General features: G+C 44.8%; 1 protein-coding gene across 1 annotated transcript in view; it reads left to right on the forward strand.

The window, feature by feature from the left end:
- Positions 1-14,605, forward strand: part of LOC126419001 (tyramine receptor tyra-2) — a 78,319-nt gene that overhangs the window by 48,655 nt on the left and 15,059 nt on the right. Inside the window, exon 2 of the mRNA XM_050086050.1 lies at positions 10,005-10,200. Coding sequence (XP_049942007.1) covers positions 10,028-10,200 — 173 coding nt within the window. The 5' untranslated portion in view covers positions 10,005-10,027. The remainder of the gene's footprint in view (positions 1-10,004; positions 10,201-14,605) is intronic.

Genomic DNA, 14,605 nt, shown 5'->3' on the forward strand with positions numbered 1-14,605 from the left:
GTATTTTAACTACAGCGACACCTACGTTAGTATGAGCTTCAGGTTCTCCTACAGAGCGAGATAGCGAAGTGGTTAGCACGCGGGACTCTCATTCGGAACGACGACGGTTCAAACCAGAGTCCGACAGCCCCTAAATCGCTTCGGGCAAATGCCGGGATGATTCCCCTGAAAGGGCATGGCCTATTGCCTTCCCAGCCAGAGCTTTTGCTCCATCTCTGATGACCTCGATGTCGACATTAAACCCAATCTCCCTCCCTCCTTGATGTAATATGTTGATAATATAACAATTTTCTCAAGGTGCCAACCTTGCACAAAGTTTCTTCAGACTTTGTTATAGCAGGTTGTAAGGGGGCATCAGAAATCACCCACGGTAGTGCAGCAAAAAACAGAAAACTGAAAAACGTAGAATATCTATTTACAGTGTTTAGTTATTGAACACGACGCTATGAAAACTTGAGTGTTAACAACGACGAATACCAGCGGGGAATAACACACGAGCAATTAGTGTTCCAGTTACACAGGCTAGGTGAAACCAGTGTAGGCGTGGTCTTTCAGCGTGTGGAAATTTGAGAGTTCGCCGACTCGTGAGCTAATCACAACTGCTAATGGGCGAGCTAACTGCCTTCTCTGAATCTGACTTCTTTCAGCAAAGAACAGCGGGTGTTTTTCCGGGTCGACACGCCACACATTAGACAAAGCCCTGGCGTTGTGAAACCGAACAATGTACATTGTAATCGCTTCCTAGAAGTAATGCATATGTGGCCCTAATGAAGTCTGTTTATCGACACTGACATGCATACACCTTTTCATTCAACCGAAATATCTCGAAAAAGTCTCCACTCATTGGTGACTCTTATAAAACGTTTTCGATGTAACTCCGCAGCCGCACAGAAGGTAGCAGTGGTTGCCGACGTTAAATAATATTCGCATCCTGAATTATCTGCGTCCCAGAAACCGGTTCCTCGTCTTTCGCAACATCGTACATGCGTTCCACGTGACCTGAGCCCGGTCTTACGCCAGATACACGGAACATATAATACCGTGCTTGGTCAATACATCTTTCCTTGAGAAACACCCTCCGACACGTACTTACGTAGCTGATTATAGACGCATAATGTCACTGCGAGCTAACAGGAAGCTTTTGAAATTCGGTCCAGTTCTACAAAACAAAATAGCGCTAGAAAGTTAATAATAAGGAAGAAAATTGCAACTCTTTTATATTGCTAGTCTAGGAAAAAATAGCGACATTGCAAATTCCTGTACATATGCTAAGATCGGGTCACTGACAGGGTGAGTTGTTTGTGTTTTACGGGGGCGTTCTTTATCGTTACAGTCATCAATGTATTACGAAAACAGGCGTGTTGACGGACAGTGGTGGAACAGTGAGGAATGTCAGGAAAATAGATTTCAAAATTCCGTGCGTTCCTATGTCGCTTGTACGGTCCTTAGGATGCCAAGCGGGCACGGCCTCGGTGCAAGGTCATCCGCGCTGTAGAAGTGGACAGCAACAGACCTTGGAAATATCGCTTAGGCGCAGCGAAGGAACCCGGGCTGTCCGAAACAATGTTCGTATAACCGCCTCCCCCCCCCCCCCCCCCCCCCCCAAAAAAGAAAGACGATCGGAAAATGTGTTGTAAACGTGCGGTTTACGTATGCCGAATACCATTCATAGTTACATTTCTTGGGTGTTTCCGGAAGAATGAGTGCTGACTGAACGACAACATTACCTCTGTGCACTGCAGCCTGAAAGCAAAGAATCCGGGTCGAGGGGGGCCAGAATTTCATGTACTATAACAACAGTGCAACACAGGAATAAACACAGGCTTAGCTGATGCTCACTTTAGTGTCGAATATTTCTCGTCCACGAGTAAGTCATTCTGCAACATACAATAAGTGTGTGTGTGTGTGTGTGTGTGTGTGTGTGTGTGTGTGTGTTTGGGAGAGGGGGCGGGATGAGAAGTATAAAGCAAATTAGTACGGCCGGAAAATATTCATATTTTTTCTAGCAGAAGACCTGAAACCTATAAGGAAATAAGGATATGATTAAATATACGATGTGTTACAATCATCGCATAGTAGCAACTTACCACACCGCGTGGCTTGGTGAGACTGTTACATATCCAAAGTAACGCGCGTAGTAGACTAATCAAAAAGACTTTTCGCCGATTTAAACAACTCTTCGTTCCGGCGTCACTTAAAACTCCATATTGGAAGACATATGTATGAATTCAACTACCCAATACATGCTCCTTAGCGAAGAGTCCGTAATCTCATAAACAGGCTGGTGAACACAGCCAGTGATATTTGTTACGCCTTTCTTTTTGTGCGTCAGTTTTCTCGTTACTACCAACTGTGTCTCGCTCTCTTACACACAGTAAGAATGCAGACCTCCCCCCCCCCCCCCCCCCACACACACACACACACACACCTCTCTCTCTCTCTCTCTCTCTGACAAACACACACACACACACACACACACACACACACACACACACACACACACACACACACAAGGAGAGGGAGAGTACCTTATTAAGACTAGGATCCAGATCACGGCTATAGTGGTACTTGTACTCCTGTACCCCGTAAGCCATACGAGAATTCCCAACTTAAAACCTCAACATTCAGATAATTTCTATTTTTTATTTGCCAGTAGATCGCCTGCGTAGCTGAATGGTTAGCGTTGCTCCCTCCGGTGCGAAAAGACCCGAGTTCAATTCCCGATACCTTCTCAGATTCTTTTCTAAGGTACGGAGCTCTAGAACGGGTGCGACGCAACGTCACGAGGTCAAATCAGGATTACTTGAATAAAGAAGAAGCAGCAGCAGCATCACCAGGATGCATCTAATGGCAATAACGGCTGTTGGGATTGCTGGCATGCTGTGCTCACATGTCCGACGATCACAGGTTGCTCTTCGTACTGGTAGGCCAGTCGGTGCGCGCCTAAAAACTAATCCGTGGTTAATCTGCCGGTGATGTAGGCAGATTTTTCATGGACTCAAGGAGCCAGGCAAACTCCTATAATTTAGCCACCAGAACATGTTATCAGATGAGAGGGACTTGCATGAGATTTTCACTATGCAGCGGAATGTGCGCTGATATGGAACTTTCTGGCAGATTAAAAATGTGTGCCGGACCGAGACTCGAACTCGGAACCTTTGCCTTTCGCGGCTCTACCATCTGAGCTACCCAAGCACGACTCACGCCCGTCCCCACAGCTTCATTTCTGCCAGTACCTCGTCTCCTACCTTGCCCGCGAAAGGCAAAGGTCCCGAGTTCGAATCTCGGTCCGGCAGTTTTAATCTGCCAGGAAGTTTCGAGAGGGACTTAGACCAAAAATGAGAAACACGTTATAAATATAACTAAAGATGCTTGGTTTTGCCCACAAGCGTGATGCGCTGGTACAGAGTTATGTCACTGTAAGGAGGACAGTTCGCCTGCTCACGAGTTTTACTGCGAATTTTCTTAAGTGGTCGCCATCCGGTATTTCGGTCGCACGTGTTCCGACGTGGGCTGAATAAATCACAGCGTGGCTGGAACTGTTGGCAGCCACTAGCGAATATCTCTGAAGAAATCGGCCATTTGCATTCTATTACCAGTGTTACCAACCATCGCGCCCTTCTCTCCTTTGCACCAGTTCTGATAGTTCTGACCGATCGAGGTCCACGCAGTGGTTAAAACACTGGACGCGCATTCGGAAGGACGACGGTTCAAACCAGTGTCCGGCCATCCAGATTTAGGTTTTCCGTGACTTCCCTAAATGGTTCCTTTCAAATGGCACGGCCGATTTCCTTCACCATCCTACCCTAACCCGAGCTTGTGCTCCGTCTCTAATGACCTCGTTGTCGACGGACGTTAAACTCTAATCTCCTCCTCCTCCTCCTCCTCCTCTTCCTTCCTGGTCGTTCTGGATTCACCTTCCAGCAGCAGATTTCGATTTTTAGCCTTTCGACGTGTGATTCGAGTCGTCTTAGGACTGGAGAGAGTTTCCTCGAAATGACTCCGTAAAACTATTACGGGCGGTCAAGTGAAACCGAAACAGATGGAAGAAAAGGAAGTTAACTGTTTATTATTTCAAAAGTAATCGTCATAACTGTTAATACATTTATACCACTGTGAGACAAGACGGCAAACGCTTTCATGGAAAAATGTTTGCAGTTACCTACGGAATCATGATTGTATCCAGGGGTGCATCTCTTCGTCTGAAGCAAATCTACGACCACGAACGTCCTTTTTCATGGCCCCAAAAATCGAGTAGAGGTCGGGGCTATATCGTGTGTGTGTAAGGGCTTCCCACATTCTGCAACGTACTCTAAGCAACCTTGGCAACAAGGGGTCGGACGCTTAGTAAGCGCTTTTTTCCATGGAGGCATTGACCGTCTTGTCTCTCAGTGAGATTAATCTATTAACAGTTTTGGAGATTACTTTTTAAATAACAATCAGGTTACTTACTTACTTTCTTTCCATCTGTCTCGTTTTTATTTGACGGCTCCTTATAGATTTAAGAATTCTTCGCGGGAGCAACCACGATAGATTGAACTAGTACCACTCAATAAACTTCGATTTGAAAAATTCAGCTTTGTCGTTGATACATTAGCATGTATTTGCTCTCCATGTGGAAAAGTGATCCATCCTTTTACTTGATGTCTCTCTTTAATCTTCGTGGAACACAGACAGCGTGTAAGTAGGAGGAATAACGCCAATGCGTGTCGATCATTTTCCATCTTTCAGATAAATTATTCCTACTCGCCACGCCGTTGACCAGGAATGCGAATTCGATGTAGCCCTAATTATCACAAAAACGGTGCTTGCTAAGAAACGGAATACAGAAGCTTCCGATGTTCTGGATTAATGCGGAACCGAACTGAATGGATAAGTGAAAAATACGGATTACCCAAAATACATTTGTTTTTAACGGAAGTTGCCGTTTACTTTATTTACATAACTTGCTTGAAAGCCCACTACATTACGTACGCGTCAAGCGTCGAAAACTTGAAACTTAGTTACTAAATCGCTCTTAAAACGCACTGTAAACCATCGGTCCAAAAAGTCGAGAGACTGATATAATCCCTGGCGTGTAAGCGAGATGAGCGCAGTAACTACGGTGGCATGTTGAACTAACAACTGTAAACAATGACAGGCAGTGTTAAGTAGTGGGCGTGCGGCCGCAGTGTGTCACTGCCTCACAAATTGCAGTGGAGCAACACCTCTAAATCATGTGTTAGACATTCTCCAGAGTGTTCTGAAGAAGAGGAAAGCGTCTGCTGAGTTTGTCCCCGTAGATTATCGAACAAAAACTACTACACGTCGACGCCTGCCACGCCTTAATTGACATATAAAACGCTGGCAGGTCTTCTTGATAAAATCGTTAAGAGCGTTACCAATACCAACCTACCAGAAACGACACAAGGTGCCGAAATTGACATGAATGGTCACACGTTTTGCCAGTATAACCGACGTTCAATCCAATGTGTCATGCGATTTGAACAATATCCCAATGTAGGATTTTTCTGGCAGTTTCTCATGATTGAACGTTCTGTGCATTTTACTCAAGTCATGAGAGACTATGTAGAACACTGGTGCACTAAAACCACGCTCTTAACGAATCTTTATTTTTTATTAATAGTCTCGGAACTTCTTTGCTTGACGGGGATCATTTGCTTTCATTTCGTGACAATGATCGTCAATTTTTTTTGCGCTTCTGTTTTCCAATCACTTTTTTTTCTGTCGACGGTTTTCCCTATGAGTCAAAACAACGGTATCGCTAAATTTGGTTCACGCATACTCTCATAACAGATCAGCACATTTAGTGGTTCGAATTGTGTCTTAAAACATTAGCCACATGCATAGTGGTGTATTCTAAACAAAAAATATTCGTCGTAATTCTAACAGCAGCAAAACTAGTGGAAAGCAGCACGGATAATCCGCAATGCTGAATATCCGCACGTATTCGGGAGTTCGCTAAATTTTGAAACAAATTTGCCTTACTGATTGAAAGGAAGACAGAGCGCCATCACGTGGTAAGCTGAAAGTCTTTAACTCCCATTAGAGTGACAGTTGTGACTTACTTGTCCATAAACCATTAAATATCGTAACTGATCCTGGCACGAGGCAGTATATACAGACGGCTTCGCTCCGCAAGACCATTAAGTTCCCGGCAAAAGTATTTTATAACCTGGCGTTCTCCAGACGGCACAGTATATTAGGAGGCCTCTGCCCTAGATACGTCTGCCGGTATGTTTAAAGCCGCATGTTAGGGAACTCACCCCGCCGCCCACAGCCATCGACACCTACAAACTGCAGGTATCGTCCCGCTTATATAACGCGCTCTACACCGCAGTAGGCCAAGCACAGTAAGGAAGTCTGCGGGATGTCCACCGTCGCGAGTTCAGTGGAGGAGAGATCAGCTGTCATACAAAATCTAGACCATTTGCAGTACAGTAAAAGAGGGCATTGTCGTCGGAAGATACGATTCTCTCCTGGCGCCAGAGCGTGTGCTACTTAATAAGCATGATCACATAAACTACTCCACAACGAATTTACAGTCTGCTGCGGAGTATACAGGTTGTTACAAAAAGGTACGGCCAAACTTTCAGGAAACATTCCTCACACACAAATAAAGAAAAGATGTTATGTGGACATGTGTCCAGAAACGCTTAATTTCCATGTTAGAGCTCATTTTAGTTTCGTCCACCTACGCTCAATGGAGCACGTTATCATGATTTCATACGGGACACTCTACCTGTGCTGCTAGAACATGTGCCTTTACAAGTACGACACAACATGTGGTTCATGCGTGATGGAGCTCCTGCACTTTTCAGTCGAAGTGTTCGTACGCTTCTCAACAACAGATTCGGTGACCGATGGATTGGTAGAGGCGGACCAATTCCATGGCCTCCACGCTCTCCTGGCCTCAACCCTCTTGACTTTTATTTATGGGGGCATTTGAAAGCTCTTGTCTACGCAACCCCGGTACCAAATGTAGAGACTCTTCGTGCTCGTATTGTGGACGGCTGTGATACAATACGCCGTTCTCCAGGGCTACGTCAGCGCATCAGAGATTCCATGCGACGGAGGGTGGATGCATGTATCCTCGATAACGGAGGACATTTTGAACATTTCCTGTAACAAAGTGTTTGAAGTCACGCTCGTACGTTCTGTTGCTGTGTGTTTCCATTCCATGATTAATGTGATTTGAAGAGAAGTTGAAACGTCCCCTTTGAACAATTATACAAGACTGTGCTTAAACTGACACACGATATTTTTAGCGCAACGCAATCTGACTTTCAATAATCCCTACAAAAGAATGGCCCTGACTAACATTAACCTATACCTTTCACAAATCACTTACCTCACAAAAATCTTCGTTACTCGAACTACGGCAATACAGTGAGCGCCACTACTGCCAGCTAAATAAAAGATTCAAACTACGGAAGGCATAGTTAGCAAATGAAAGATTTTAATAGAGAACAAACAATGTATTTACCTTAATAGTGTTGAAAACTCATAATATACATACCAGTTCATGACATCCAGTCTCAAAAATTTCAAAACTCCGCCATCTCTCTCCCCACATCCACCACTGCTGGCTGCTCACCTCCAACTGCACAACGCTACGCGCTGTTCACATCCAGCTGCCCAACACTACAATGGCAGACAACAATGCAAACTAGCCACAGACTGCACACAGCACAGACAGTGATTTTCATACAGAGCGCTACGTAACGTTGCCAATAAGAAAACATAAACAGCCTACTTACAAAGTAATAAAATGAGCTTTAACGTGGAAAGTAAGCGTTTCCGGACACATGTCCACATAACATATTTTCTTTCTTTGTGTGTGAGGAATGTTTCCTGAAAGTTTGGCCGTACCTTATTGTAACACCCTGTATATCGTTTTGAAGCTTCCTGGCAGATTAAAACTGGGTGCCGGAGGGGGATTGGAACATGCGTCCTTTGCCTTCCGCCTTCCTTCCACCGACTGAGTAACTGATCGTGTTGTCCGAGATGTCTCGTCTCAGATCACATTTATTACGTGAACTGTGGTGTCGTCGTACGTGTCCAGTACATTCTTACATTTCTAAGCGATATGCTACATCACAGCTGTTAAAAGTAATTCTGGTGTTATTTTTTTGTGAAATCCGACTGACACCTCACGCACCCTCTCCTCTTTTTACCATTGAGATATTTTGATGAGAAACGCAGTTACGCCGATTGTGATGAGTTGTACACAAAATGTGAGAAAGTCACACTTTAGAGCCACCAATAGCTGCTTTATGAACCGGTTTCGATCGTCTGAACACCTTCAGACATCATAAAATTATTCAAAATAGCCTTTTTCCACATGTAGTATCTGTGGTGGCCCTGTCTTCACAAAGTACATTGATTATTATGTAGTATAATTATAATAATGTGAGAACGCTTCACTGCCGAAACTGATAAATTATGAAAGCAAAAGAAATGGTTATTTTAATTTTTCAAATGGCAGCCAGCGTGACACTAAATTTGTGGCTTTAGTGGACACTGTTGCAATTGTACGAAAGTTCCAGTGATGTTATAATGCAGTGGGAGAGTAATTTACATCATTAGTTCGTTGGAGACAATGCGATAGCAATGAGGATTTAGACCAAGGAAGCATCTTTAAATAACCTGTCTAGAATGAAGTTTTTGACATTGTCAAATTGTAGCGCGCGACCTGTTTTCGTAAGTACTTTACTTACTCTTGTCCTGTTGGCACGGGATGGACTTGTGACATTACGCCACTTCATTTAGCTGTCTAAATAAAAATATTTACGTTGAGCCACCTCTGAAATTAAGTGAATCGCCACAGTTGAACTAGTTTGCCCTGTGCCAGAAGGATAATTTTTTAAATAGGAATCTCACATCCCTCTGACAGTATCGGCGCCGGCCGGAGTGGCCGTGCGGTTCTAGGCGCTACAGTCTGGAGCCGAGCGACCGCTACGGTCGCAGGTTCGAATCCTGCCTCGGATGTGGATGTGTGTGTGATGTCCTTAGGTTAGTTAGGTTTAATTAGTTCTAAGTTCTAGGCGACTGATAACCTCAGAAGTTAAGTCGCATAGTTCTCAGAGCCAACAGTCTCGGCATCCGTTAATAGGATCGGTGAACTGTAGGGGTATCAAAGCCAGAAAATTGATAACAATAAAATTAGGCAACACAAGAACTGATTTAACCATTCCAATTAAGCCCCACCCCCCCCTAAATGAACCTTAATAGGCATAAAATTTACCAGTTTCGACTCTTATGACCATCATCAGAACCTGTATCTTGGTAGAAAAGTAGCACGTCGAACAATCACTTAATGTCTTTGATGGTGACTTGACATCAACTCAAGTCAAGCGTTGAGTTCATGCCGATGTCAAGTGGCCAACACAGTCGCTGAGTGTGATGATGGCTCATAAGAGTCGAAACCTGCAAAGTGCTGTTATGTCCATCCAGCACGATCAATCTTGGCCTTGTCTCCCCATCGGCCATGTTCTACCCCTTCCTTTTCCCTACGTTTTTTTTCTGATCTTTTATGCCGTTTATTCCCCATTTTCTTCTGTCTTCTTCCCCTGGTATTGTCCCCATTGTGTCGTGATTATGGTATGGTGCCGGGATCGAGAAGGGTCGGCGGCGTTGCTGAAGCTCCATCGCGCGTGCCGTTTCTGGGACGCCCCTGCTACGCCATTCCCCGCCCTTTTCCTGTTCTTCACTCTTCCTGCTGCCCCAACGTTCCTTTTACCTCTTCGTTCGCCCGTTTTTCTCTTTGTCTTGACTGGACTGTGCTGTCTATGTTGTTCCTTCCTTGGTTGCCGCCACCTTAGATCATGGGACCGACGACCTCTGTGTTTGGTCCACTCTTCCAACCAACCAACCAACCATCCAACGCGATCAAGACCATTGTAAATTAAGTGTTAAGACCGTCTAGTTTTGGGAGTGAGGACGGCACCTCAACATCGGGGTACCCGAAGCGAGACTGACCGGTGATGGTGTCTGTGTTGCAGAGTCCAGTGAAGGCCCTCGGCGAATGGCGTCGGGGGCGGCTGTGGCGGCGACTGCGACGGCGACGGACGCGGGGGCGGCGCTGCTGGTGGCGTGCGACGTGGCGCTGCTCTTCCTGTTGGTGGCGGGGCTCTTGGCCAACGCTACCGTGCTGCTCGTCTTCTACCGGCGGCCCGGCCTACGCACCCTGTCCAACAGGTGAGCCTAGCCCACAGCCGGCCCACTCTGCTCAGTTTCATTTCGCTTACGTCAGCCTTCCACAACGGCGCTCGCCTATAAATAAGCCGTCAATTGAGAGCTGAGCAACTGAGCAGGTCCAGGCTCTCGAAGTTCCCCATACGTTTGCTGCGCAACCTCCCAATAAATTGGTTCACAATCGCTTTTCGAGAAGGTAGGGAGACAGCGGAGAAATTTTAATCTACTAAAAGCTTTACTGACAGAATTTCCTTCGGGGATGAGGATACCAAAGCTTCTACGAGGGCACTTTCTTAACCAGAGTCCGATCGGTCGCAAAATTAAAACGACAGTAAAAATCCGATGACGCTTTGCGCATATGGGTTGCACAGTATCTTTAGTATCCCCTTGATCACGTAAGGTTGCATTTTTCAGCAGTTTCCAGTTCTGGACAGATAGTGAACACGTAAAGATGCCTAGAACAATGTGAAGCGGGTGCTGTCATTCGATTTCTTCATTTCACGCCGAGGGTTTTTGCCTGACTTCCATGCGGCTCGAAAACGTAACCGTCACGCGTTACAGACGACTGTGGCAATGGTGCAGGAACTTCGAAGCAGGACGTACAGACGTTGATGATGCAGGCGGTCAGGGAATGAGGCGAGCGTCAACCAATGATCTTGTTCAGCGAGCCGATTAGGCGGTTAGAGAAAATCTCCTACGAAGGGCAACTCAGGACAAGTAAAGTGGACTGTTGTCCTCAGGCATTGTTGTTCATGACAGTGGTGGGCCGACACTGCAGCTGCAAGAAAGACGCTCCTGTAGTGTGTTCTATGGAAAGTGTCTGGTCACCCAGCAACAGCTCGGACTTGGCTCCCTCCGATTTTTATCTTTTTGCTCACATGAAACGCTAGCTATGAGGACAGCATTTTGGCACAGACAACGAGCTGCAGATCAGCATCGAGTATTGGCTGAAAGTGCAGGCGGTTATCCTCTGCGACGAAGGTCTTGGGAAGTTGGTACCACTCTACAACATTTGTCTTCAAGTCGGGGAAACGACTACGTACAAAAGTAGTTGGAAAGTGTAGCTAAATGTCGCAAATAAAACGTTTTTTTTTTCACTCTGATTTCTATTTCGTAATCTTGAAAAAGAAAAAAAGACCCTCTTAACAAACTCGTGTTACACTGCCAACGCCCCCACCACAGTGATTTTTACATCTGCGTCAAGTTTTATCCTTACGTTCCATCTGTGGACGTGACTGTATTCAATACACATTCTTTTTGTTTCGCCAAATTATACGATACATTTCGTATCCGGTGGTCCCAATATCAGGCGCAAACTGAATAATACATTATTTACGTCTGCTGTTGAGCGACTGATGCGAAATGTACGCCCCAAAATATATTTTGGAATGTACCTTTCGCATCACCTCGCTCAAGAGCAGACGTAAATAGCGTATTGTACTATATGCACCTGATAATGGATCCATAGGGTCTGGAATGCATCGTATAACATAAATTTTTATTTAATTGAGGGTGTTATACTCCTGTGTTAGACCTGCAAAGTTGTTGGTCGGTTTACGCACCACATGCAAGGTGACGCAGCTGAGGCAAACTTTCTGAAATATATCGAGAATGATTTAATGTAAGTAGCATTCAAAATGAAACGAACCAGAGGCTTTAAAAGCGATGAAGGGATCGTAATGCCATTGCCTACGGAAGAATGCATGATTAGTGTAAGAGCGCTGCGGCCCCAAACACGCCTCTAGGGGGACATGGGCGCACACGCACGCGACAGAGCGAACACGTGCAATCGTCGACCGTCCACTGCACTCAGTACTGCTGAAAACAGGGAAAAGGAAGCTTCAAAAGAAGAGCAATGGGACGTTTTGTGTTTCCTGACAGTGGGAGGAGTAGCAGGGAACCGAAATTCATTAAAGAGTGGCACAAGTGTACGGAGAGTACTGCTAGTCCATTGCAAGGGTCATCACACATGAGATTCAAGAAAGGACTGACGTCGTTAGCTGATGACTCACGATCTGGAAGGCCACACCGCATTACAGACACCATTGCCCCGTATATGGATGCCCTCATTATTGAAAACCGGCGAGTTACAGTGGCAGACGTTGACCCAGAGGTCGGATTGACCGTCGTAATTGCAACGGACATGCTGTTCCCTCCGTACACTTGTGCCTGTCTTCAGTGGATTTCCATTCCCCGCATTCTTTTAGCTGTAAAGGAACGCGCTGCATCCCTTTGTTCTTCTGCTGATGCCCCTGTTTCTGCGTTTTCGGCTCTAATGAGGGCAGCGGACTGTCGACAGTGCAAGAGTTGGCTCTCATCATGTAGTGTCAGGCGAGTTTGGGGCTTTGCCCCTCTAAAGGGGCAACACCTACCGTAGGCAATGTCAGTACCATCTCTCCAGCGGTTTTCATTTTACAGCTTCAGGCTCGTTATTTTTCAGTGTATTTTATAAATCGCGGAGTGAGTTTCGCTAAATTATAACAATGTGGTTAATTTTCTGACATATACTATTTTTTTTTTTTTTTTACTTTTATAGCGGCCAAATCATGACAGTCTTTTAACTGAACTATATCCGTTTTTTCGGTGACACTTAAAACACTCTTCGAACTAAAACGACATACCTCATGTGGAACTTGATCAAATAGCAACAAAGTGACGACACTGCAAACCACTGCCCCGACGACCGTGGTCTACACAGTGGATAACTTCCAACCGTTACACAATGAACAAACGATCGAATGGTAGACTAGACTACATTTGGGCAATATACGAGGGATATTCGGAAAGTAAGTTCCGATCGGTCAAGAAATGGAAACCACTGTGAAAATCTAATAAAGCTTTGCACATGTGTGTTCGACATTGTCTCTAGTATGCCTGTCGGTTGCATCACTTCGCTCTTTTCAGTTCTGAGCGCATGGTGAACACATCAAGATGTATAGAAAATAGTGTCTCCCTCCAAGTATGAGGTCCTGGTGAGAGATTTCGCCTGATGTTATGCAGCAAACATTACAGAAGTGTCATACGGTTCCTGCTTCGTGACAATTCTCGGTCGCTACCTGCAGGGGCAATGAAAATGCTCCTGCAGCGTTTTCGATGGGAAGTGTCTGATCACCGGCGCCACAGCCCGTAATTGGCTCCTTCTGTGTTTCAAATCTCTGCTCACATTAACTGCTGGCTATGAAGACAACATTTTCGCACAGACAACGAGCTATAGATGAGTGTAGAGAATTAGTGGGAAGCATAGGCGGCTGCCTTCTATGATGAGGGCATTGGAAAGTTGGTACAATGCTACGACAAATGTCTGAGTCAGAGTGGTGACTATGTAAAGCAGTGGCTGGAAGCTATACCTAACTGAGTCAAATAAAATATTTCTGATTTTCAAAGTGGTTTCCATTTCTCGATCAATCGGAACTTACTTTCTGAATAGCCCTAGTACCTGGTGTGTAAAATGACAGACCAATGCCCCGAAGGTTAAATCCATGGTAAGCCTCTGCACGCACTTCGTGATGACATTGTATCTGTAGTGACTAGGACTTGCATTCCTCGTGTTTCTTCAGTGGCCCGTTACTTGATCGGGAACCCGTAGTTAATACTATTACTCTCGTTTCGTAACTAATTTATGATATATGTCATTACTGTATTTAATATCGCTAAGCTGTGTAACGAAATTTCTACAGTACCAAGTCCCACGACAGACACAAGACAAGTTTACCATTTCGCAAAAAAAGTATAGAGTTCAGTTAAAGTTAAGGATTGCCACCAGTAACCGAACACTACCTCAATTTTGCAAAGGTATGTTTTTGTAGAACGGTTCTAAATTTTTAGTAGTTTAACGTTCCTCAGTAACTAAGAGTAATTATTGAAGAAATAGGTAACCAGTTCTACAAAAGAAATTTTATTTCTTGACCGGTTTCAGACACTTAGTGTCCTTCTTCAGAAGGTTAGAATTATCGCATTATTAGTCAGTCAAAATTATCAGGCATACGCAGCATATTACCGTAGTCGCAACTGTAGTTGGCATAAAACAAATATGGTATAGAGAAACCAAACAACTGTAGACATCATGCTAGGACTGCTAACGACCCGTAGTGAGATTTTAAAACTTAAAAGAAGACTGTATCACACTAGTTGACCTGATATTTGAATTGTGATTGTCAAGTACGTCTCTAACAAACTCGAAGTCGACGGTAGATTAATGTGTAATCTTACTTCTTTATTCCGTCAAGTAAGGATGCAGCAAGTCACTGTCGCCGTATTAGGAATGTGCATGCTCTGGTACCACTGATTGCTTCGGTATAAAATTGTGCGCGTACGAAATGTCAATATTAAACATTTACGAAAAATTTAGGAAATAGATAACGCCTCTTACCTTTATTCCCGTAGTATACGTTCATTATAAATATGACCA

This window comes from Schistocerca serialis, chromosome 9 (assembly GCF_023864345.2).
Source record: "Schistocerca serialis cubense isolate TAMUIC-IGC-003099 chromosome 9, iqSchSeri2.2, whole genome shotgun sequence".
NCBI lineage: Eukaryota > Metazoa > Arthropoda > Insecta > Orthoptera > Acrididae > Schistocerca > Schistocerca serialis.